Source organism: Palaemon carinicauda, chromosome 30, assembly GCF_036898095.1.
Source record: "Palaemon carinicauda isolate YSFRI2023 chromosome 30, ASM3689809v2, whole genome shotgun sequence".
Classification (NCBI taxonomy): domain Eukaryota; kingdom Metazoa; phylum Arthropoda; class Malacostraca; order Decapoda; family Palaemonidae; genus Palaemon; species Palaemon carinicauda.
In genome coordinates, this window is record NC_090754.1 from 90664975 (window position 1) to 90691842 (window position 26868).

At 38.7% G+C, this 26868-nt stretch overlaps 1 protein-coding gene across 6 annotated transcripts in view; it reads left to right on the forward strand.

Annotated features, from left to right (window-relative positions):
- Window positions 1-25893, forward strand: part of LOC137623347 (CDK5 regulatory subunit-associated protein 2-like) — a 253969-nt gene extending 228076 nt beyond the window's left edge. For 4 of the 6 annotated variants that reach the window (XM_068354164.1, XM_068354166.1, XM_068354167.1 and 1 more), the window contains 5 exons: window positions 715-3585; window positions 4865-5810; window positions 6698-7192; window positions 20557-20574; window positions 24262-25893. In XM_068354164.1, the coding sequence (XP_068210265.1) occupies window positions 715-3585; window positions 4865-5810; window positions 6698-7192; window positions 20557-20574; window positions 24262-24494 (4563 nt within the window). In that variant the 3' untranslated portion in view covers window positions 24495-25893. The remainder of the gene's footprint in view (window positions 1-714; window positions 3586-4864; window positions 5811-6697; window positions 7193-20556; window positions 20575-24261) is intronic. The other 2 variants (XM_068354165.1, XM_068354169.1) reach the window with 1 other exon arrangement.
- The last annotated feature ends 975 nt before the right edge of the window (window positions 25894-26868 follow it).

The following is a 26868-nucleotide window of genomic DNA, read 5'->3' on the forward strand; positions in this document are numbered from 1 at the left end:
TCAGTGGCTCGCCTCGAGAACAGTGTACTCTGAGTACCTCTTATTACTGCCATCCAAGCACTGAGCACTTGCAGATGCACTATGAACAGCGGGGGAGCCCCTCAAGGAATACATTTGTTTCCCAAAATATCGATGTAGTCACTCTTCATCATAGCTTACGTCAACAGCTTTTGCATGGCACTTACAGCGTAAAATAATTGATAATCTTGTGTAATTTGCTTTTATCTTTAATGTTTTAATCAAATTTTAGTACAGTAGCAAATAAACCAGACCTATTTTTTGTATTCCTTTTTTAATTAAAATTTTTATAATAAAATTTGGAACTTGCATAGCATGTGAATCCCTCTAAATTTCAATAAAAATCTATTGTCATGACCATTTTCATATATTTCACCTTGGGTTCACAAGATTTGCTTTTTAAATACATAAAAAAATTTACAGCCCTTCAGTATATTTCTCTGCACTTATAATTAATTGTATGTCAAAGATGACTGATGTACAAAGTAGTTAAAGTGAGTTGTAAAAGATGTGCAGTGCAGTACAGTATTTGTATACTGTGAAAGGATTTTTGGATTTACAATACTGTTCTTTGAAATATGGAGCCGATCTAGTTAATTACATTTACATGTAAGTATATTAAGCACGATTGTTAATCATTAGATAAATTTAACTGATGATTTTATAAATAGTCTAATAATTTTTTATTTTCCTCAGCGTTTGTGGGCAGAATTAGAATCGAGGAAGAATGAGGTTTTGGCAATGCGAGCAGACCACAAGCATGCGCTTTCAGAAGCAGAAACCAGAATTAAAAATCTTCAAGATAAACTAGATGAATTAACCAAATCTCTTGAAGGAGAAAAAGAGAAGCGCAACAAGGAAGTAGAAGAGCGCGAATCCCGCTTACAAGAGCAGGCTCAACAAGTTGCTCAGTTAGAAATACAGCTGCAAGCATTGCATGGAGATGTATCTAACCGAGAGGGCCAGCTTCGTTCTAACCAAGATCTTGTGCAAGAATTGAAGGGTGAACTTGCCTCTGCTAAAGAAATGTTAAAAGAAAAGAAGGCAGAGTTAGAGGGTCTTCAGGATGAACTGAGAAAGAAAAATGCAGACATGCAAGATCTTGTCAACCATGAACTCTGGGAAAGAAACAAGGAGGTTGAAAAACTGCAGGAAAAGCTCACTGCACTAACAGCCGATCGTCAACAACAAGTTGAATCAATGAGGGGTGAATTAGAATCCAAAAATAAAGAAGTCAGAAACTTGAAGACTAGATTGGGCACTGAAGAAAATGAAGCAGTTGCAGACACCCCAAAAGTAATTTGGACATATCCAAACAACTCTCAGGTTGTAACGATCCCAACAGGTGATCAGCCAAAGAATGCAACTCACTTGACGGTAATTGCAAATTCAGGGGGTGCTGATGTTGTTAATGTCAGTCGCCCATTACATCTTAACCTTGCAGATGATAGTTATGCATCTGTGCAAATGCTTTATCAAGAAATGAGTAAAATCAGGAGTGAAGCTCAGGCACTTCGGCTGGAAAGGACCATCTTAAATGATAAATTATCAAACCTTCAAAAATGGCACGAGCAAGTTAGCAAAACAACTGATGCTGCTAAAGCTAATGAGTTACACGAACAAATAAATTGTGTTAGGAAACAGTTAGAAGAAAGCAAAGAAGAAAATGTTCAAAAAGAACAGAAACATGGTGAAGTTGTGTGTGATTTCCAGGTTCAAGTACAAACCCTACGTAATGAGCTGCACAGTGCTAAGAAAAAGATCAATAAACAATTAACTGAAGTGAGTGCTCGAAAGTATCATGAAACTTTGAAGAGGCATAAGCAAGAAATAGCATCACTCAGAAAGCGACTGGCTGACTCCCACAATGCCTGTGATCTTCTTAGGACAAGGCTTGAGGAACTAGCAGACTTTTTGGAAAGGATTCTGGAAATGGATGAGAAAGGTTTGATCAATTTGAGTCAGCTCTCGCCAAAACAACTTGCTTCATTACATAAAACTCTCAACGAGTCAAGAGCTCTTTCTCGGTCCTTATCACAGTCTTTGATGATTGGTATGGAATCTATTGATCATGGTGATGATACTCTCCTATCTAGTTCCGTAAGTTCAGTGTCATCTTGGAGTTTACACCGGGAGGACAGCCTTTCGGAAACGCATGATCCTTTGGGAGCAAGCAGTCATGAGGCTATAGCAAGCCTTCCTGATGATAGCATTTTACCTCCGGAAGATTCCCATGATCCAGCAGTCCAAGCTTTGGCAACTCAACTAAACACCCAAATAGATCAGAAGACTAGGGAAATTGATGCCATAGCTGAAAATGTTTGTGCTCTTAGTGAACAGTTAGCAGAAAGAACCAGACAGGTTGAACAGCAAGCAGGTGTTATTGGTGAACTTAGGGGACAGGTCGGTCGATTGCAAGATGAAGTTCGTAGCAGAGATCTCCAGCTTATGGTATCTCATGCTGATCCTGATCAAGGAAGTGTACAAAGTAATCTACATGGATCTTGGCAGAGTAGTATCAATCCTCTTGCGGCTTCTTCGCAAAGCACTGTTCATGCATCATCCCCTCAAACAACAGTGCATGCTCACGACTCCAGCAGTCAAGAACTTCTCCGTAATTCTCCAAGTACGTGTTCTGACACTTTGCCTCCGCCTCCTCTTCACCTCCTACAAGACAGTGAGTGTGAAGATATGCCACCTGGTATCAGGGAAATGGAGATTTGTCACACATCTGATCGAAGCAGTTTGAGTGCTGTAAAAAGTGCATATTCTACCGATGCTGCTATCAAGGCATACAGCGGTCATCCAGGATATTTCCAGCAACTCACAACACCTAGCGAACGCAGTCGTTTGGATCGACCAAGATCATGGGGGGAGAATGGAAATGCAGCTGCTGGATGCATTGTACCTGAGCAGCCATGGGCTCCAGTGTCACCATCAGAAAGTGAAGCTTGGAGTGAACCTGACAGAAATGTGTCCTTGGCAAGAATAGGGCTTGATGCATGTACTCTCGGAGGAGCTCCCGACAGAGCATTATCCAGATCTAGACAGCAAAGAGCATCAGCTGCAATTACCTCCGAATCTGACGGCGATGCAGCACAAGACGATACCACAACATGTACTGCTAATCCATCCTCTACACCTGGAAAAACACCAAAGAGGCGTTCTGATATTGCAGAGTTACGCAGAGTGTCTACTAAGTTGCGTGCTGTAGAGCAATTAAATGATACACTGAGAGCAGAGTTAAACATATATCAGACCTTAAGCCAACAAATGGCATCCCAAGATAATGATCACCATCAAAGGCCAAAGACAAGTGATAAGAGTGTTGAAACTCATAAAGGAGAGACAGCTGATGCATCTGTAGGAGCAGAAGATTCTTCAGTTACCCCCCCATTACCTGTCTTTACCGTACCAGCGCCGTTGATGGAAGAAATACGTGCATTGCGCTTGAAACTAGAGGAAGCAATATCTAACAATGATCACCTCAGAGACCAGTTGGAAGCAGCTTTGACAGCTCATCCTCAGGATGAAGCTCGATTCCATCATCTCACAGCTGCATTGCAGGTAAAATAGTTATCCTTTTAAATTAAAATCACAGATTTATATTTTCAGTGATATTTTTCATATGTACTTTATGATTGGATAGTTCAAAATTAGTAAATTATAGTCTTGTGCAACCAATCATTTTGAAGAACTTTGTTACGCAAAACTAATGATTTATAAAAATTTTATGAAATTATAAAATACTGTAATATGTACCGTAAATCGGGAAATTTTCACAGCAGTTTTATTTTGACGGTAAGGGTTTTAACGGGAAAATAAACTAACACAACTATTTCAGGGAATTTGACCAACATGCCCACAAAAAATAATGGACAACAAACGAACCCTAACCAAAATAGATGACAACCTTGTCAAAATAATCTGATTATGCAGAAGATACACATTTACAAATCGGTTTTCTACTACAACATATTAGAATGAAGCAAAATGTAATATTGACATATTTATTATTCACACACTAAAATTTCAAGCACAAAAATTCTGTCAGTTGAAGTACACATGTAAATCATCATAATCACTCGTTTGTTATAGAATTTACATGATCACTAAGATCAAGAAGTATCTGAATATCTTGTAAATAATTCGTAACAGAAAAATGACAGTAATTATTATTACAATGGCTAAATTAGCAGTGGTTTTACAAGACTAATAATAATGCCTGTTGCACTTTGAAATGAATGTAAATGTCTATAGGCTGTGATATGTTTAAACAGGTTAATGCTTAATAACAAAACATCACAATGTTAGGAACAAGGAATTTAATTCTTAATGGGACATTTGAAAATCATGAATTTAAAATTGCGCAAAATCAAATAACGTTGAAAAATCACGAAATAAACACTGCATGGAAGTTTCCCTGTTTACAGTATAGAGTTTCCTATTTCTGAAAACGTGTGATAATTCTTAGGGGATCAGTAGGAATACTTATTGTAGGTTTTTGTAGTTTTATCATAATAGGTAAAGATTTTGTTGGTAATTACTAGATTTTAATCAGAGTTTATTACACTATAGTCAATTTCTTTTAGCGATGAAAATTTGCACCGACTCGCAGCGGTGCCCTTTTAGCTCGGAAAAGTTTTCTGATCGCTGATTGGTTGGACGAGATAATTCTAACCAATCAGCGATCAGGAAAATTTTCCGAGCTAAAAGGGCACCGCTGCGAGTCGGTGCAAATCTGCCTCGGTAAAAGAAATGGACTATAGAAAATTATTGAATGCTGTTATTGGAAAACTACTTCACTTGTAAAATAAAGAATAATTTTTATTTTTACCCTTGATAGACCGCCCAAGAGGAAGTACGTGATGCCAGAGATCGCTTCCAAGGATCACAAGAGATCATCCATGAACAGCAAGAGCAGTTCAACAAACTTCAACTAACAGTTCAGAGCTATGAAAGCCAAGTGACAGAATTGCACCAGCAGTTAGAAGACACTCGTAAAGAAACTGCATTTGCTAAGTTAGATCTTGGCAATGCTCAACAAATAATCAAAGAAAAGGATAACATACTTCAGCAGTGCAATTCTCAGATTACAGAAAATGAACAGATTATAAAAGAGTACATAGAAAAGGTGTTTAGTTTAGAAAGGGCTATGGCTAAGAATCCAGACAGTGACAGTAAAGTGAAAGAACTTGAGTTAGAGTTACAAAATCAAGAAGCTCGTTTACTGCATGTTAATAAAGAGCGTTTGTCATTGGTCGGAGAGCGTGCCAGTCTTCAAGCCAAGCTTGCATCAGTATCTACTCAAGCACGTTTGTTACAGGATGACCAACAAGATGATGATAGTATAGACAAAGAAAAACTTTCTTTACACGGTACTGTTACTGCTCTACAAGAGGAGGTACAGAAGTTGGAGAGTGAAAATCAAGAATTAAAGAGACAATTAGAGAAGTTCCACCTAAGGCATGATCTCATGAAATCTAGTCAGACCAATACCTCCATAGATGTGGAACAGGATAAGGTTAGGTTGCAGGCTGATTATGCCGCTTTGCAGCAAGTCTTTGTCGAACTCCAACTGAAATCGAAACAACAGGAGCAACAATTATCATCATTAATGGAGAAAAAGAAGTTAGAAGACACTTCAAATGATTGCTTACTGGAGCAAAGGACACTAATTAAACAGTTGACAGCACAGCTTGAATCTGAACGTTGCCTTACAAGTAACCTACAGCTACGCTTAGATGCACTTAGAGCTACTGAATCACCATCAATTTCCCATGCCGAGGATTGTAAGTACAGTTTCAAACTTTTATTACTATTATATTTAGTACAAATTATTTTAATACAGTAGTCTCAGTGTTGCAGTTTAAAACTTCATAAGATATTTGATAATTATTTATCTAAAAGATTATTCAGGTATCTACTAGGGAGCAAGGCTCTACAATACGTGAACATGATTCAGTTACCTATGATTTTAGTGGCATACGTTAAATTTTGATGATAGATAAAACTGGCAATTCAGTTTTAATCATGTTATTTTTCTTTTCAATGCCATGCCACTAAAAGGATTCATACAATGTATCTTGAATGTATGTTTTTTTTTTTTTTTATCAAATGTATCTGACTTGAATTGAAAATATCAAAAAATTTCCATTTCATTATTATTAACATTAGAATTCAAAAAATGTCATTGTTCACCCCTGAAAGCCAGAACAATATGGAAATTTTCAAAATATAAAAGGAACTAACAGACAATACAATAAAATGTGTCAATTACATTTCTTAGACCCCGCTCTCTTTTTCTCACTCGGTATCCAAATTAGATTGTATTTGATATGCTCATGTTCTCAATTTGCGGTTATTAATTCATTTTCTTAAAGTTTTAGTGTACCAACTGTGATGTATGGATCGGAGTTGTGGGGAATGAAAGTGACGGAGAAACAGAAATTGAATGTGTTTGAGGTGAAGTGTCCAAGGAGTATGGCTGGTGTATCTCGAGTAGATAGGATTAGGAACGAAGTAGTGAGGGTAAGAACAGGTGTAAGAAATGTGCTAGCAGCTAGAGTGGATATGAAAGTGTTGAGGTGGTTTGGCCATGTTGAGAGAATGGAAAATGGCTGTCTGCTAAAGATGATGATGAATGCAAGAGTTGATACAGCTATTTTTTTTTATTCAGGTGACCTGGCATCTCCAGTAAGTGTCACGAGTATAGAATTCTTCCGCCCAGTGTCTCAAGATGCAAGTGAACTCAGAAATAGAAGACAGACTTCTCTGGGACCTCCTTCTTCCCTAGAAAAAGAAAAAGTCAAAGAGCGTCGTGCTTCCAGTGCCAGTAGAAAACGTGACGCCACCAAAAGGTTAAATACACACTGGAGTGAAGATAAAGAAAACTTGTACACCACAACTACTACAATTACTACTACAACAACCAGTAGCAAACAAGGTCGACATTACAGTGTATCTAACAATAACATTTTGACAAATCAAGCAGCAATTTTACCTCGACAACCAGATGATGAAGTTGATGGAGGAACAACCTCAGGAGAGTCCCCTGATTTAGGTATAGGATCCGATTACCATTTTTCAAGTTTGGAGAGAGGAACCCATACTCTTCGTTCTGTTGTGCAACCAGGCCAAGATCTCCCACCACCTTCGCTGTGCTCCGAGCCTAGTAAGTTTTTCTCGTTTCAGCTTATCTCAAGTATATATATTTTCAAAGCAACATATGACCCCATATCCTCATTATCATCAGCGCCACTTGGGTAGAAGGGACCTATAGCAAGTTAATTGTTCAGTCTTGTTACTTGAAATGTTCTTTGGCTTAAGAAACAAAAACCCTATGCATCCTCATTACCATAGATTTGGGTAACCAGGTTTAATAATTACCCTGCATAGAAAATCTTACTAAAGTTTGGATCCCAAAAATAACTGCTTCTGCCCAGTATAAATGCTAATACCAGTTCAAAGATGTTTAATGTTCGTAGAGGTATGGGTTCTCTTAAGTGTTTGTAATGAAGTATTCTAACTTGAGCACTGTCACCATTTCCTGACTTACACAACCAGTTTCAAGGATTTGTTCTATCAAAGAATAGAAATTTGAGCAAGTGAAAGTTGAATGTGGATAGCTAAGTAGGAAGAAGCTAAAGGGAAAAAGAAGAAAAGTAAAAGGCAGCTGGGGCTCCTGCGAAAAAAAAAAAAAAAAAAAAAAAAAAGGCACAACTAGTTTGTTGTATAAAACCCTTTGTAGGAAGTACTTCTTAGGGATTTGACTTGGGACCAATGCTGTAATCAAGTACCTAACTGATATATATATATGCATATAGTGGGTGTATATGTATAAGACCCTTTGTAGGAAGTACTTCTTAGGGATTTGACTTGGGACCAATGCTGTAATCAAGTACCTAACTGATATATATATATGCATATAGTGGGTGTGTATATATATATATATATATATATATATATATATATATATATATATATATATATATATATATATATATATATTTATATATTATATATTATATATATATATATATATATATATATATATATATATATATATATATATATATATATACACGCACACACACACTGTATATACATACATATATATTACTTCCCTGACATTTATATTGCTTCTTCTCCAGAAACTGTTATATCAATACTTAATCGTAAAATTTTGGATTTCCCAGTTTCTCTTATTTCAATGAATTCATCCTCTTAACTATCAAATGGAAATCTCTAGTCGTAAGAGTCAAAACCCCAGGTTTCTGCTGCTATTACTCTAGTTTTCAGTTATCTTCATCTACTGGCCACAATCACACTTAAGTTGATTACTTATTGCACTCAAATATGCCTTCTCCTAATTTAGTCAGCAATTATTGCCTGGAATGTGCAGATGATATATTTGTGAGATCATGATCCATATTCCTTTTGTGTTCACATCGGGGCAATACTTTGATTTAATTAATCGTTGTGAAGAGTGTGTTTCACTCTGCACATTTGAGGAAAAAGTAATTTCAAGGGCTGCCAATCATGTTAACAGTTCTAAGAAGAAAAAAAAGTGTTGCTGTTAGGTCAGAGGAGAAGTTGGGGAAGACTAGGCTATTTAATTATAATGGGGATCATGTGGATTGTGACATGGCTCCGCCTTCAGACAACATGCAATATCAGCCATCTTTTGATAGTGACGCATTTCATAAGTTCTAGACATCACTTGCTTCCTTTGTTAAATTTTAGAAGGCCAATGAATCCTCCCTTATTTAGATAATTCTGGTTCTTACCAAATCATGGCCAAACCTTACCCCCCCCCCCCCCACCATATTAATTCTAATATTAATCGCGTTTCATTCAGTAAGGGATCCGAAAGTACACTGCACTTTACAGATTCGAAAGCCTCACACAGACCCTCAAAATCTTTACATACTTTAGTTCCTTTTGTTGCTAAACCATTGCAATCCACAATTCTAGCCACTCTATAAGACTGTACTAGGTTGTGAGGCAGAAAATGAACGCATTGGACTGATCCTAATTCCTCTCCGCTTGCTAAAGTAAGCACTTCTCACCCTGAGTTAGTAAAAAGTCTCATAGTACTTAAGTGATTATTGGTGGTGTGGCATATTGTATGATTCCGAAGAGGTGAATGGAGTTTCAACTGATATGGATCATTTTCATCATGTTTCGGACAACAGTGTTCACAGTTCGCTTATAAGCTCGGTCACTAAGTCGTGTATATAATGTAACCGAGTGCTAGGGAATACAAATCCAATACGTCTGCGAGCTTCCCACTGCTACCTCCTTTTCAAAGCGTAAAAAAATCAAGAAATCAGCTGATGTTCACATGAATTATCCTGTAGGACAGGAAAATGTACAGCCTTTAGAATCTTAACTTAATCTTATTGCTGACATAAAACCTAATAAACAGTTTAAGACATGTTATAAAGTATCTTGACGTACTAAATTTTAAAAGAAGCTACTTCTAACTCCCTAACTTTGTTACGAAGGAAGACCTCTTTAACATGGAGATGTGTTTATTAATGTAAGGATAATCAATTACCTGACCTCTTCCTGAAGGGCGATTTAGTAAACAATCTCGATCTGATCATCGTACCTCATAAAAAAAAATTCTAAATTCAGATAATTAGATGGTTATCACTGTCAATTAGAATGACTGTAATATTGAGCCTTATGATGGAGAAGGTGTGAGTATTAGAAATAATTGCATACCTAGTATCACGAACAGGATGGTACTGTCCGAGAAGATATGTATACGGTACTCACTTGATGTTCATATTCATGCCCATTCTCCTCCCTACTAATTCATAGTATCAAGAGGATGGATAATGTCAGCTTTGAAATTAAAGACTAGATTAACAGGAATGGGCACCTTCCCTCAACCTCAGCGTCGTTTTGCCACATTCACGTCAACATAGTAGGTCCCCTACCGACATCACAAGGAAATCCTTACCTATTTACCGTAACTGACTCCTTCACTTGTTGGCTTGAAGCCATACCACACAAATTGCAATGTCCGCAACCTGGGCTTTCCACCCTTATTGCTAGAGAGTTCCAATCCCTTGGGAAGGGTGTGTATTAATTGAAGATAGAGAAAATATGTTATTTTTATTAATAAAATAAATTTTTGAATATACTTACCCGATAATCATGTAGCTGTCAACTCCGTTGCCCGACAGAATTCTATGGAGGGATACGCCAGCTATCACAATACTAGAAGGGGGTGTATTTACCAGCGCCACCTGTGGCCAGGTACTCAAGTACTTCTTGTTGACACCTCCTCAATTATTCCTCGGTCCACTGGTTCTCTATGGGGAGGAAGGGAGGGTCGATTAAATCATGATTATCGGGTAAGTATATTCAAAAATTTATTTTATTAATAAAAATAACATTTTTCAATATTAAACTTACCCGATAATCATGTAGCTGATTCACACCCAGGGGGGTGGGTGAAAACCAGTGTACAAGATTAAAGGATAGCTAAGTATCCCATATTTCATATAATCAGTTATCCACAATAACAATGAAATAATAAGTACCTGGTAAGGAAGTCGACTTGAACCGTTACTCTGCCTTTAATAAGATCGTCTTCCTTACTGAGCGCAGCGTTCCTCTTGGGAGGCTGAATCAACTCAAAGGTGCTAAAGTATACAGGGCTGCAACCCATACTAAAGGACCTCATCACAACCTTTAACCTTGGCGCTTCTCAAGAAAGAATTGACCACCCGCCAAATCAACAAGGATGTGGAAGGCTTCTTAGCCGACCGTACAACCCATAAAAAGTATTCAAGAGAAAGGTTAAAAAGTTATGGGATTATGGGAATGTAGTGGCTGAGCCCTCGCCTACTACTGCATTCGTTGCTACGAATGGACCCAGGGTGTAGCAGTACTCGTAAAGAGACTGGACATCTTTGAGATAGAATGATGCGAACACTGACTTGTTTCTCCAATAGGTTGCATCCATAACACTCTGCAGAGAACGGTTCTGTTTGAAGGCCACTGAAGTAGCCACAGCTCTCACTTCATGTGTCCTTACCTTCAGCAAAGCAAGGTCTTCTTCCTTCAGATGAGAATTTGCTTCTCTAATCAGAAGCCTGATGTAGTAAGAAACTGAGTTCTTAGACATTGGTAGAGAAGGCTTCTTGATAGCACACCATAAGGCTTCTGATTGTCCTCGTAATGGTTTTGACCTTCTTAGATAGTACTTAAGAGCTCTAACTGGGCAAAGTACTCTCTCCAGTTCGTTCCCCACCATGTTGGACAGGCTTGGGATCTCGAACGACTTAGGCCAAGGACGGGAAGGAAGCTCGTTTTTAGCCAAAAAACCGAGCTGCAAGGAACATGTAGCCGTTTCAGATGTGAAACCTATGTTCCTGCTGAAGGCGTGGATCTCACTTACTCTTTTACCTGTTGCTAAGCACACGAGGAAAAGAGTTTTTAATGTGAGGTCCTTAAAAGAGGCTGATTGGAGCGGTTCAAATCCTGATGACATTAGGAACCTTAGGACCACGTCTAGATTCCAGCCTGGAGTGGACAACCGACGTTCCTTTGAGGTCTCAAAAGACCTAAGTAGGTCCTGTAGATCTTTGTTGGAGGAAAGATCCAAGCCTCTGTGGCGGAAAACCGCTGCCAACAAACTTCTGTAACCCTTGATCGTAGGAGCTGATAGGGATCTTACGTTCCTTAGATGTAACAGGAAGTCAGCAATCTGGGTTACATTGGTACTGGTTGAGGAAAACTGCATTGGCCTTGCACCAGCTTCGGAAGACTTCCCATTAAGACTGATAGACTCTGAGAGTGGATGTCGTCCTTGCTCTGGCAATCGCTCTGGCTGCCTCCTTCGAAAAGCCTCTAGCTCTTGAGAGTCTTTCGATAGTCTGAAGGCAGTCAGACGAAGAGCGTGGAGGTTGGGTGTACCTTCTTTACGTGAGATTGACGCAGAAGGTCCACTCTAGGAGGAAGAGTCCTGGGAACGTCGACCAGCCATTGCAGTACCTCAGTGAACCATTCTCTCGCGGGCCAGAGGGGAGCAACCAACGTCAGCCGTGTCCCTTTGTGAGAGGCGAACTTCTGAAGTACCCTGTTGACAATCTTGAACGGCGGGAATGCATACAGGTTGAGATGGGACCAATCCAGCAGAAAGGCATCCACGCAAACTGCTGCTGGGTCTGGAATCGGAGAACAATACAAGAGGAGCCTCTTGGTCATCGAGGTAGCGAATAGATCTATGGTTGGCTGACCCCACAGGGCCCAAAGTCTGCTGCAAACATTCTTGTGAAGGGTCCACTCTGTGGGGAAGTCCTGACCCTTCCGGCTGAGGCGATCTGCCATGACATTCATATCGCCCTGAATGAGCCTCGTTACCAGCGTGAGCTTTCGATCTTTTGACCAAATGAGGAGGTCCCTTGCGATCTCGAACAACTTCCTCGAATGAGTCCCTCCCTGCTTGGAGATGTAAGTCAAGGCTGTGGTGTAGTCGGAGTTCACCTCCACCACCTTGTTAAGCTGGAGGGACTTGAAGTTTATCAAGGCCAAATGAACTGCCAACAACTCCTTGCAATAGATGTGAAGTGTCCTTTGCTCCTGATTCCATGTTCCCGAGCATTCCTGTCCGTCCAGTGTCGCACCCCAGCCCGTGTCCGATGCGTCCGAGAAGAGACGGTGGTCGGAGGTCTGAACAGCCAAAGGTAGACCTTCCTTGAGAAGAATGCTGTTCTTCCACCACGTTAGAGTAGACCTCATCTCTTCGGAAACAGGAACTGAGCCCGTCTCTAGCGTCATGTCCTTTATCCAGTGAGCAGCTAGATGATACTGAAGGGGGCGGAGGTGGAGTCTCCCTAACTCGATGAACAGGGCCAGCGATGAAAGTGTCCCTGTTAGACTCATCCACTGCCTGACTAAGCATCGGTTCCTTCTCAGCATGCTCTGGATGCATTCTAGGGCTTGGAAGATCCTTGGGGCCGACGGACAAGTCCGAAAAGCTCGACTCTGAAGATCCATACCCAAGGAGACAATGGTCTGGGATGGAACGAGCTGAGACTCCTCAAAATTGACCAGGAGGCCCAGTTCCTTGGTCAGATCCATAGTCCATTTGAAAATCTCCAGACAGCGACGACTTGAGGGAGCTCTTAAAAGCCAGTCGTCTGACGGAGCCGGACACAAGATCATGATACTGCTGCACAGTCTGTAAACTGTCAATCATGGGCAAGCGAGGAAGTACAGTGACAACCCGAATCTGTCTAGACTGTCTGGGTCGTACAGACAACTCCTTAACGGGTTGCTGAGGTTGCCGCACTGCGTCACAACAAGTCCCTTCTGTTGGTTGTTGAACGTCTTCCCCGTGACACATTGACTCCGTAAACAAAAAATCCTCTAACAAGGACTAAGCTTGGACTGCATGTCATGCAACACAGCTCAAGGTCTATGGGAGCAGGTGTGGTAACAGACGGGATTAGCGGCTGAAGTGTAACCATTACCTTCCCTGTAAGCATGTTATGCTTAAATAAAAGTCCATAAGAGGTTATGCAGCTAAAGGCTCCCTCCAAATGACAGAGTCCTCAAGGGAATATCAGAAGGAGGGAGAAAAGAACTTTCTCATCTACAGGGACCTTATCCTAGAAAAGCTAAGTTCTCTGAGTGAGGGTTCACTGGTGCAAAGCAGCAGACTAGAAGGCAACGTTATGAAACTGCTTGACAGTCTAGTGAGTTGGCAACAACCCAAGATGTGTTGAGAAGCATGCGGTAAGGTATGCAGAGCATGATGTATGCAGAGTATGCTGTATGCAGAGCATGCTGTATGTAGAGCATGTTGTATGCAGAGCATGCTGAATGCAGAGCATGCTGAATGCAGAGCATGCTGTATGCAGAGCATGTTGTATGCAGAGCATGCTGAATGCAGAGCATGCTGAATGCTGAGCATGTAGTAAGCAGAGCCTGCTGTAAGCAGAGCCTGCTGAAAGGAAAGCAGAGCGTGTGCATGGCGTTTAACATTTCTCAGAAATTCCATGACCAGTGCTAGAGTGCTTTATGCATGCTTGCATGGGGTTTAAACCATGGTATGCTGAACAGCAGAGTCAGAATGAGCTGGAACAACAATAGTGTGGTTTCCTCTTCAAGACTCCGATGAGGGAACACCTGAGGCTCAGTCTGCAAAGGCTGAATAAAAGACAAGCAGAAGGAAGGCGCATGGGTGGAGGAGGCTGACTCCTAGCATGAGTGGATGAACCCAAGGGTTGCGCTTGCTGAGCGGTTGGCGGAAGCGGAGTAGCAAGTTCCAGTTCCTGTGGTGTGAGCGGAGCGCGATGAGGAAGAGGCTGCGCAGAACAAGGTAAATGTCTCGCAAGCTGAGGCTCCTGAGGCGCAAGGCTAAGGTGTTGTGGTGCTTGCCTTATGGAGGGTTGAGCTCGCTGCAGCAAGAGCTGAGGAAACTGACTCATGGACGGGAGAGGTTGTTGTACCTCAACCGAGTGTTGCATCACTGGTGGAGCAGCAAGTGGAGGCGGAGGAAGAGAGGTATAATCCTCCTGATCCCAATGTAAAGGTTGCCTTAAGAAAGGCGGAGGCTGAACACCACAGGGAACAGCAAACTCAGCACGTGTCTCAACATCGTACGCCTGGCAGGTGGAACTGCTGGCAGGTAGTACTGCGATCAGGCGGAGCGAGTGTAGGTGGAGGGAGTGTAGGCGGAGGCGGAGGAGCAACACTCTCAGCCCGACACTCACGCATCAAGTCCGAAAGCTGTGCTTGCATGGACTGTAGTAGAGTCCACAACATCATACGCCTGGCAGATGGTACTGTGATCAGGCGGAGCGAGTGTAGGAGGAGGGAGTGTAGGCGGAGGCGGAGGTGCTGCGACCAGGCGGAGCAGGTGCAGGCTGGGCGAGCACAGGCGGAGCAGGTGCAGGCTGGGCGAGCACAGGCGGAGCGAGAACAGGTGGAGGGAGTGTAGGCGGAGGAGGAGGTGCAACACTCTCAGCCCGACACTCACGCATCAAGACCGAAAGTTGTGACTGTATGGACTGCAGTAGAGTTAACTTGGGGTCGGCAGACACTAAGTTCTGCTGAGGTAAAGCCTTAACAGCAGAGATCTGTTGTGGCAGAACCTTACTCCTCTTAGGCGGAGTGTAATCAACTGATGACTGAGGAGAGTCAGAGCTAACCCAATGACTGCATTCGGGTTGTGAACTTTAACTTCGTACGTCTGGCATAGGTCTGGACTTAACGTTTAAGAAGTCTTGAGACCTGAGACCAGCTTTACTCTGCCTTTATTTTCTCCCCTAATCTCTTCTGCAGACGAGCAAAATAAGGGCTCAATCGTCTGCGGGTGGGAGTGACGGTCTCGGTAAGACACGCCCACAACCACCGAGAATACTTCTGTGCGCCGATCAAGGCCTGCTGAACCCTTATGCCCTTCGACATTGCTTCTCCCCTGGGCTTGGGAGCTTGCAAGAGGTCCCGGACTGGGAGGACGACTGGCGCGCACAAAAGTACCCTCACGCACTAATCACTTATCACTTTGATTTCTGTTTGCACTTATTTCACTGAACTCGAAACTTTAAGTGGTTTGTACCTGAAATACGCAATTCTACTTTCTCAAAGTTAGTAATTGCGAAAACAGAATTACAATGTAACAGAAAAATCTAATGAAAGATAATTCAGTGGTTGGAAAGAGACTAAACACTAGATCACTCTAGAAACGTTTAGTTTCTTCCCCTAAAGAGACTAGGGAGAAGAGCAAAAAACGATAACGACGTTACTCGTACGCCTGGCAGGCTTGAATGAAACGTTTATCCTCTTTCTCCCTCCGTCTCTATCTCTCTCTCTCTCTCTCTCTCTCTTGACTTAGAACCTGAGAGAAGAGCCCAATCATATATATCGTTAAAACATATTATTGTTAAAGGAAAAAAACTGAAAAGTTCCTTTATTAGGATCAAAACCATTAAGTTAAGAAAGAATGAACAAAACGCTAGACACGGTTACTCTTACTGCAACGTGAAACCGTGAACATTCTTTCTCTATCGTAACGATAGAGTGCAAGTTGAACGTTCTGAACGTCAACAACTGCAGAGACAAAACAAAACGTTAGTTCAGCTTTGAAAACAGTACGAGACTGTCAAAGAAAATCTTTCAAACTCTGTGGCGGAAAAAGCATAATATGTTAACAGGTAAAACCGAAATGACGGGCTCAAAGTTTATTAACTTCGGTAAAAGACCGCCTACTATTAGGAAGGTCGAATATAAACAAATATAAAAATTAATTTTAATGAGTTTATAATAAAAGGAAGTTAATCGAAGAGGCCTATAAGAGGCGGAGAGATATAAAATAAATCTATAACTTTTGTTAAGCAAAATTAAGAAAGAGAGTCTATACTCTCTTAGACACCAACACTTCCGTCTAAGGGAAGGGTCGGCCATTGAAAGGTGAACGAGAGTTCATACTCTCTCGTCACCAAAATTAATCAAATTAATTCCAAAAGCTAACTAAGCTAATATAGAAGTTTCCAGTAAAGCGACAGCCGAAATCAAAGAGAAATACTTCACCAAAGTCGTGAAAATACTCCAAGAACATAAGCGTATCCCAGAACGTCTTGCCGGAAGCACGACAGAGGAATAATTGAGGAGGTGTCAACAAGAAGTACTTGAGTACCTGGCCACAGGTGGCGCTGGTAAATACACCCCCTTCTAGTATTGTGATAGCTGGCGTATCCCTCCATAGAATTCTGTCGGGCAACGGAGTTGACAGCTACATGATTATCGGGTAAGTTTAATATTGAAAAAGGAAGATTTTTAAAAATATTATGGGTAAGTGTCATTTAAACTGTAGTTCTGGGGAAGAGACAATACTGTATGAACATCAAGTGAGTATAGAAATAAATTTCATTAAAATAGCTTTTTTATTAGAAGTTCCCAAGTATCAGAAATGTTGCACCGGTTATAGGTAAGGTAAATTTATGTTCTATTTTTTTCCTCTGTATTTCATTCAGCAGTATCAATTAGATTGGTATTGCCTGCTTTATTTTAAATTTTTAGGTTTTAATAACTTTTAAGGGAAAAAATTCTTGAAACCTTTAATTTCAAGGAAAATTCTATGACGCATTTCTCGATGTTTAATGTTCTTTGCCACTTGGTATTGGACATCATCCTTCACCTCGCTACATCACATAAATGTTAATTTGCTCTGGTAGTAATAGAGTATGCTTTTCCAATACAATTTAGCACTCATGTTAATACAAGGCTGCCAGATACAGTATGTGTTTTTTTTTTTAATATTCAAATTACTAATTGCTATATATTATAGGTTATTCCATTAGGCCAGTTTATGCATGGTTAGCACATGATAGTAAATACCTTTAGCTGTCAGTGTGGTTAGCCTAAATAGAAAGATGTTAGTGGACGAAGAAAAATAGCCCCTTTAATAAAAAAGTGGAGTCTTTATTGATGCAAAAAATTTCTATTATTCATTATATCAATTTTCAAGTTTTTGTTTTCTTGATTAACTTGGTGAAACTCAGTCCCATAGACTCTGTGACCTCTCATACATTCATGCATACCGTAGTCAAGAACTGAGTATCTAAAATTCTGAAAACTAATTCTTTGCAAATTAATTGTATGAAATTGGGACATGTAAATTAGTCATAAAAATTTGAAAAATCACAGAAATTAATTTTTTTCCTTTAGCAAAGTTTTTGATAAAAACCCTGGAATTCAATTAATATTATGGAAACAATACTTGCATACCAGTGGATGGTTAGTACAACATACAACTAAGAAGCCAACCTATTTCTATTTCCTTTTGCCCCTGCTTTTAATTGCATCATTAACTATACATGTAAATGCCAGAATTATCAAATTTTCTCATAGCTTACTCAACCACCTAAAGTTAAGTCCTCTACTACAAACCACTTGATTGTAATGCTTGGGTATTGGTTTACAAAAATGATTTATCAGATTTGCAAGTCCTTAAAAATTTTCCATTATGTGAGCCAGTGCCAAGAAGAAAATGTTTCTCTTTATGTATACTATAGTTTATGAGATTGCAGTAGTCAGAAAAGAGAATTTTATATTTATAGCTTACATTTAACTTGCTTTAGCCCTGGATTTACTATATTTTATAGCATTCAATTTTTAACCTCTGGTTGTTTTGAATTATGAATGTACCTAAATGAATGTCTTAGAAAACAAGCTAATAATTACTGTGCTATTTTAATGGAAAAAGCAGCAGTTTACTGACTTTCGAATAGAATTAAATGGAACTCAGAAGGGACTATGCCTTTGAGGATATGGAGATGGGAGAAGGAGGAATATTAAAGTGTATGTTGGGCATAAATTTATTTTTTTATACAAATGCTATACTATTATGCAGGAAGACTACTCACACCAGGACTTTCAGAAAATAGGTAAACAGTTCAATGTTGAAAGCCATTTTCGTTGAGACTGCTTTAATTAAGCACTTTTCTTAATGTAAATGATGCCCAGGCAAGTAGGTCCTGAGAAACAAAAAGTTCTGAAGTATCTGGTGAGACAATCCCCATATGTATAGTGATCCATGTAAACAACATCAGCTTCGTTAGAATCCGCATCGCTTATTTATCTGTAATAATCATTCAGTAAGCCAATGGCAAAGAAAAATTATCTCTGGTACAGGTATAACCATGTTACATCATCTAAATGCAGTTATATTGTCCTTGATAACATACTGTACTTAAAAGAACTAAGAGACCAGAGAAAATTCTTGGCAAGAAAATGAAAATAACATATATGAAATTCCTTGTAGGGGGTTAATGCCTTCAGTGCACCTCAAGTAGAGTATTGTAAGCATTACTTACATAAGGGTCTTGGCAGCATTCATTTGGAGCATAGCTGTACTACTTTCATTATATACTGCTACTTTACTTTCATTACTTTTGTCCAATCTTTTTTAACTTTTACTTCACAGTGTAACTCCAGGGGTGTTTTCCCTCTTATTCTATCTAAGCCCTTTGCTTATCTAAATCCGTTAAATTCCATCATTGAAAAAAGAAGACTGCCTAATGCAGTAGGAAAAAGACTACATAGTTAAAGTCACAACAACACCATATACAGAAGTTGAAGAAGCAACTTTCATATTTGGCTTTTGTAGTTAATGCCTTTCAACTAGGGAATGTCTATATTCATTAATTATGGTAAACACCTCCCACACTAATTTAATGTTTAGGTAGACAGTGTAGTGGAACATTGTCTAACTAAACATTAAATTCTTCTGACAGGCACTTGCCATAATTAATGAAGATAGACATGTCATGGTTGAAAGGCTATATGCAAAAGGAACGTGAAATTAGTTTGGAATTCCATGTTCTTTGTTTGCCAAGCCTATGCTTTCCAGGGAGGATTTAGATAGAGTAAAAGGGAAGAATATGTTGTGGACTGATATGTACAAAAAAAATAGATCACAAGTACAGGTATTATCTCAATTTTGTCTCCTTGAATAAACCAAAAGTGCCACTTACCTTATAAATAGGCTTTCAATATATCTCTGTATGTGAAAAGAGAAAATCAGTATACACCAGTAGATTATTAATGAAAAGTGCAAATGCAAGTAAATAGATAGTGTGCAGCCCCTCTCAAATATATTAGCATCAACTTCTTTAACACTTCCAAAAACTGTTCCATAGGTATATAGTAAAGTGAAAGGGAGACCACTGTCAGTTTTGACACCTAAATAAAATATTAATCCAGACTGTTAAACCACTTGATATTGTCTAAGACTCCTTATGATCCAGTTGTGTTATCAATACTTTGACTCAGAGATGGAACATAAAATGAAATAAGCTAATGAAAATAAATAGATTATTAACTCTGCATTCATCATCATATCTTAATGCACCAACATTGTATCCATGGCATAACAGCCTGATTACATTTGTAGAAGTCCAAATCTGTACAGATTGGTCCTTGTTTACACCCACAAAGTATATGGTCAGTTTTCTGGATGGGATGCCCACATGGGCATTCAGCAGAGGGGGGAGACCCTGCTTAAGAAGATTGTCTCCAGTCCTTCCAACTCTAGCTCTTGCTCAATTAAGAGTAACCCAATTCAGCATCTATTGACTGTACAACTTCTTTATGAAGTATATAAACAACTGTTTTGTAACTCTTTCATAGTACAGTACTGGTATACAGTACGCATAAACTAAGGTCATCGCAGGATTTAATTCATTTTTTACATCCAATGAAACAAACTGCAAGAAAATAGTTCGGCTCCTACTGGGAAACGGCACTTCCATAATTTGGCAAGGCAAGCTCTTTTACAATTTTAAAAAAAAATTTTTGGAAATGTATTCCCCTTACCTCTGGTTAGAAATTTTGTCTACCAATCTCTAGCAGCACTCAAGTATGTTACTATAATTTCTTTTTTGCCCCCTTAGTGGATTAGTTTTTGATATGGCTTTATCATCATCAAAGGCTTGAATAGAATTAAGTCTCTAATATTAAATATTAGCTTATAACTTCCTTTTATTTAATCTTATTTAACATTCCCAGATCTCCAGTGGTTTCTGAGTAAGTACCATATGTGTCAGTCAGTTTATTTTGGGGATGATCCAGATTCTATGAGCATAAAGTTGCAGAAAGGTATTGATATACTGTAATTAAGATGGAATTATGTTTCAGTCCTCATTGTCCTCCTTCCTCAACCCATCCCTGACCAGCTTATGTGCAATTCCTAGAAACTTTTAATAGGTTGTACAGTGATCATTGAGAGCTTCTGTTCTATTTTGAATCATGATATAAGTTTTGTTATAGTCTTCTAATGTATGAAGAACAACCCTGTGCATTACTAATAGGTAAATGATTCTGCTTAATGTATTGTGATAAAATCCAGACTGGATCACCACCCTCCATGCATGTAATGTGATGATTTTTGCAACCATTGTTGGGTACTCACGTATTCTTTCAAAATATGTAGATTGTATTTTACACTTGTACATGCTTTAGAAACTCTTTAAAAGTTTAAAAAGTAAACTTCCTACGGTGTAATACTGAAGTGTGGGCAGTTTTTAAAGATACAATATTAGAAAAATTTAAAGTACGTATAGTTGTTCCTATGCAGAAACAAGCTCTCGTCCTTTAATAGGAGAGTAATTTCAGCACAGCTGGAAACTTGGTTGTTAAAATTTATAACAAGGTGTCAATAGTTACTGGTGGGTAGCTGGAGGAAGCCTAGTCCTCTGCCAGCTCACTGAAAAGCCACTTTGACTTCGGCCACCTTCCTTGCCCATCAAGCTGCAAACCAGTGGGACAACGGGGAGCTTAAAGCAAAGAGATGCCATAGCCATGAAGTTTTCAACACAGATTGAACAGAGGGCGACCAGCATTAAAGAATGCCCCAATTACGAATACTGTTCCTTCTGGAAGAAGTACAGGAGACACTAAAACAAAAAGAAGTAAATCAAATCAAGACTAGCTTCTTCTCTTCACAGATGCATTGAAGAGAACATGTGATTTCTGTCCTCTGGTCTAAAACGGAGAGAAACCTTCACATCAATATCCCAGAAATGAAGGCAGCGCTGTTGACTCTATAGTCTCTTCAGCAAGTTATGATTGGCCACTCGGTAGCATTGATAAGCGACAACATGACCATAACGGAATACGTCTACAAACAAGGAGGTATGGTGTCTCAACACCTATGTAGCTTAGTTATAGAGGCCTGGGTAGAAGGAATGTGATAACCAACAAACTAAGTCAACAGGGACAAATTGTGAGGTCAGAGTGGTCCCTTCATACTAAGTGGCAAGGAACTTGCTGACTTTGTGGGGTTCCCAACAATCAACATGTTTGCAACAAAGCTAAACAATCTTTCAGTGTACTGTTTGCCAATACCATATAGGGCAGTGGTGTTGGAGGACATCTTTCAATCATGCTTTTCTGCTGTTTTGCTTTAAGGAGCATTTCACTGGGCGACACAGGTCCTTCGTCCAGAAATAGATTTTTCCATCGTCAAAATCCCTTTTTTCACCAGTGTAATTAATGTTGTTATATATTTCAATATCCTGTAACTAGATCTTACAGTATAGTTAGGTTTCTATATACAGGGCCATGGGCAGCAAAGTGATTTAAAAGAGGGGTGGCTTGGGCTGAATGGGGGGGGGGGCATCACTTGGAACTTTGCCTTGGGGAAAGCAGTTAGGTATGTGAGGGCCCTGAATATGGCTTTCCCCCATCCTCCTGATGAGTGGAAGGATGAATGGTACAGTAATGTGAACTCATCAAATTACTGACCATTACAGTATAGACAATACCCTGGAGGATGTAGTCCGTAACCACCTGTCTATGACAGTAACCTAGCCTTGTACCCCGACACTCAAGTGATAGGAAGTGGATTTGAGACAACACTCTTGCTCCTCATTAGGATCTGATGTTAGACATCCCAGGATTTTAAATCATTTGTTTGGTTATATGAATAGGTCTCTTGTTAAAGGATGTAGGTTTATATCTGTATATTAACAAATCACAAATTTTAAATTAATTTGCATCTTTCATAATGTGTTTCTTATTGCCTCCTCCACCTCGCAAGTTCTAGGTGAAAGTCAAAGTGGCTTCTCAGTGAAATGACATGATGGGAGGGCTCTCCTGCTACCCGCCCGTAGCTACCAACACCTCGTTATAAATCTTAACAGCCAAATTTTCAGCTTGGGCTGAAGTTATACTCCTATTAAAGGCCTCGGGTTTGTATAATTAAGAAAAATACAACTTGCTTTTAAAATTTTTGATATTTCACAATGCATCTTTAACTTACTTTGCCTTACACTACACTAAGATTGTGAGTGGCTAATATCAAGTTTATATCATCCGAAGGAATCAGCTGTTTCTAGGTTTTGAATGGTTTTTAGAATAAATTTTAAGGTATTTTTATGAGGTAAATTTCTGAATATAGGAAATATTTTCATAGAAAGTTGACACTTCATTTACAGCAATACATACAGTGCATACAGTGTATCTTTTCTAACAAAATGATTATGCAGTATAGCAATTAAAAGACTTTGTAGTCCATTGACATTTCATTTACATTTACACAACAATAAGTACATTGATATTTCCTTGTTTGAGTTAATGTTAGGTAAGGATGAAGCAGTGTTAATTGTTTGCCTGTGTTTTTCTCATTTTTAATACTGTAATGTACAGTATATCCTTAATTTGCTCGTTCGAGTTGACAGTATTTCTTAAAAGATTATTAATATAGTAACTTAAGTCGATTTTGATTAAAAGAATGGAATGTATGTATGCTTCAGCATGGGAAAACTCGGTGATAAAAAGATTTAAAGATTATTTTCTTGAAAATCCCTTGATCATAATGTTTTTTATCTCAAAGGCTGCTTTTATATTGATGTAGTGTATGCCCTAAAACTAAATGAATTCCTGTTTTCTTTTCCTTCAATAGGCTTAGGCCTATAGTTGAGTACTGTACCGAGATAATCTGGTGATTAATGGCAATAGCCAAGAGGCGAGTCACAGGTGCTAGATAAGTTTATTACCGTAGTTTTTGACTGTAAATTTCCTATCTCCTTCCTTCAATGACCCACCTACATCAAAATGAGGGAGTCAGCTTTATGAACATTGAGAGTTTCATGAAAATACTGAAATTCGATAATATAAGATTCATAATTTTTATACTCGAATGATGTTCATATACATGGCCCCTGCCTTCCCGCTGACTAGTAATGTCCAGAAGATATGAGTTTAGTTTTGACTGAGACTGAAAAGACAACATACCAAGGTTATTACCGTTAACTGCCAGATTATCTCAATGCTGTTTTATAGGCAAAAGCTTATTGGAGAGAAAAGCAGGAAATCTTTAGTTTTAGGGTCTATGTTGGTATGAAACCAGGCTTTGAGAAAAATGAATATCAGGCGTGTATAGAAATAATAAATTTCATGATTAGTACATTGAATATATGTTGCATTATCTGTACCATATTCTAAATTTCGTTAAATATTCAAGAAATCGTACTTGATAGTTTAAGTTCATGTCGCATCTACCTAATACAACTTCAGTGTTACCTTTTGTTTTTTGTCGAGTCACAATGCTATTACTGTACTAACAGTGCATTTGTTACTAATTAAAAAATTTACACTAAAGTATTTAGCAGATTAAAGTGCTTTTCCTATTCATACTTATAAATGGATTGAAAATGATGAATATTGCATTTCCTCTTTGATTTTTTTTTAATTGTAACTTGTTTTCAATAGGTCACAGCACACTTACAGCGGAAAATCAACGTCTGCGACAAGAGCGGGACTCACTCACAGGAAAATTAGTTTCTACTAAACAAATTCTTAAAGATACTTTGGATAAGCTTTCCAAAGCCAACCAACGCAAAGAGTGCGTTGAAAGAGCAATCTGCAAGCAGTTAACCAAGACCCATAATGTTCTCAAAAAGGCAAAAGGCCCCTTGAAACAGCCCAACTCTCTTCCTCAGTAGGTTACTTTATACTGTACTTCCTACAAGGCTTTTTATTTTTCTCACTCAGTTACTTATCAGAACTGGTTCTTTTTATGGTACCTACTCATCAATTATTCTCAAGATTGGTGCATATGAAACTGATCACTCATTGCATTTTTGCGTGTGTTCAAGACATGCTGTATGTTACAGTGATAAACATTGAACTAAGACTCATAATTTTCAATAATATGGAGGTTGTCAAAGATAGCATGGATTGATGTAAACTTTTTTTTATAGGTAACATACCTTTACCTATGTATGCTATTCTGTAAGATGTGCCGTCCTCCATATTTTCTGCATAATGGTGATAAAAAACAAAGGCTTACGACTAGTGTAGCAGGACTGTACTGTGGTCGCATTGCCTGCTGTGTGATATTTTGAAAACCTCACTAGTAGCATTTATTAATCATGCTAAAGCATTTTATGCCTCAATATTTTTCTCTCCTCACAAGCTAAGTGAAAACCTCTCTTATAAAGGAAAAGGCATCAAGAGCTGTGAATTTGGGGTTTTTTTCCCATATTGCTGGTAAAGTAATTTTCTTTCTACCATTAACAGCTCAAATAACTTTTTCTTCAAGTTTTCCTGCATTACTGTTATTTATTATTTTAAGAACTGCTTCATCACAAATCCCATTCATATTTTGTAGACATTCCAGGCATGATGTTTTTAGTTATTCCAGGTTATTGGCTGATCTCTAAATAGAAACCTTCACTTGCTCTCTGTCTCTACACATTGTACCAAAATATATATTGCATAGTTTCTAAATTCCTGACCCTAGATTTGATTTATCCATAAATTTATGGACTGGTGCTGGCTTAATTGTGACGTTCTTTTTGTGGTGCTGCCGTTAAGGACTCGGCCATGTTTCCACGACTAAAAACGTCTCTTTCTGTCTGGTACCAGAAATGCAGTGTCTGAGCATAATCTGGGTTCTTTTGAAGCAAATGCCCACAGACTTATACGCACAAGTGCTGCCATGTATCCAGCTCATTTTCTCATGACTTGATTATCTTTTAGATTTACCTTGGTAATTTAAGGATGAAATGATTTTGTGATGAAATATTGCTTAATTTCTCTGTCATCTTTCCTTTTGACTCATAAGCACATCTTTTTATATTATTGGTTGTATTATGGTGCTCTTAAGACTGGCCATTCTTAATATGTGATTATTTTAAGTACTTTAATCTGTATATTTAGGGCCACAGCCATGTAAGATAGACTGTAATGTAAATGTGCTTGTATAGAATTGGATATGTGTATATATTTCGTATTGAGATGGCTGTCTTCCATGATGTTTTATGTGTACAAAGTAGGTTAACTTTTGTGTACATGGAGCACACCAGACTTTCAATAAACTATGAATTAAACAGGACTGACTGGCTTAGTTTTATTTCATGGTAACCTAACACTAGTTTGTCAGTGTATCAAGATGTCTGGATAAAATATATAGGAAATTTTTATTAAATACTGCCATGCAGTCCAATCGTGTGCTTAATATTTTAGCAAGTAGAATCTGAGTGCTTCACATTAATTTTATGATACTACCCTCAATGGGGTTGCATAGAAGTGAGATCCCCATAAAGGAACCATCCAAGACACAAACATTTATCTTAGCTACACATTACATGCTATCATCAGAAACTTAGACATTACTGTTGGAACCCATATTTTACTTAAAAAATCTTAAAGGAAATCTCATCTAGCTTGGAGCTAAATCTTTTCATGAAGACCAGGGATACAAGGAACCCTCCTGAGGTTCATCAATGTAATGTAAAAAATACTTTTGCAATAATAATGTATGTTTATGTGGGTGAACAGACTTTTGTCTGACAGAGAGGAGAATTAAGGTAATCTTAAAATTCTTGCAACATCTGGATCCGTTGATAATTTTCAACACCTTCTTCACTTTTTATGTGAATTATAAAATAGACTGCAATATTTTGTTATCTAGTGCCGAGGTTATTATTACTATTATTGTTATTACTAGCCAAGCCTAGTTGGAAAAGTAAAATGCTACAAGCCCAAGGGCTCCAATGGGGAAAGCATCCAAGGACAGAAGTGAAATAGAGAAGTAACGGATTAACTATCAATAAGAAATAAAAGAAAATATTTATAATGTTCAGTGATACCTCTACATACGAACTTAATTAGTTCCGTGAGCTGCTTCGTATGTTAAAACGATCGTATGTTGGAGCAAATATTCCCATAAGAATACACTGTAATTTATTTTTTTCAATATTAATCTTACCCGATGATCATGTAGCTGCAACTCTGTTGCCCGACAGAAAAACCTAAGGTCGGGATACGCCAGCGATCGCTATACAGGTGGGGGTGTACAACAACAGCGCCATC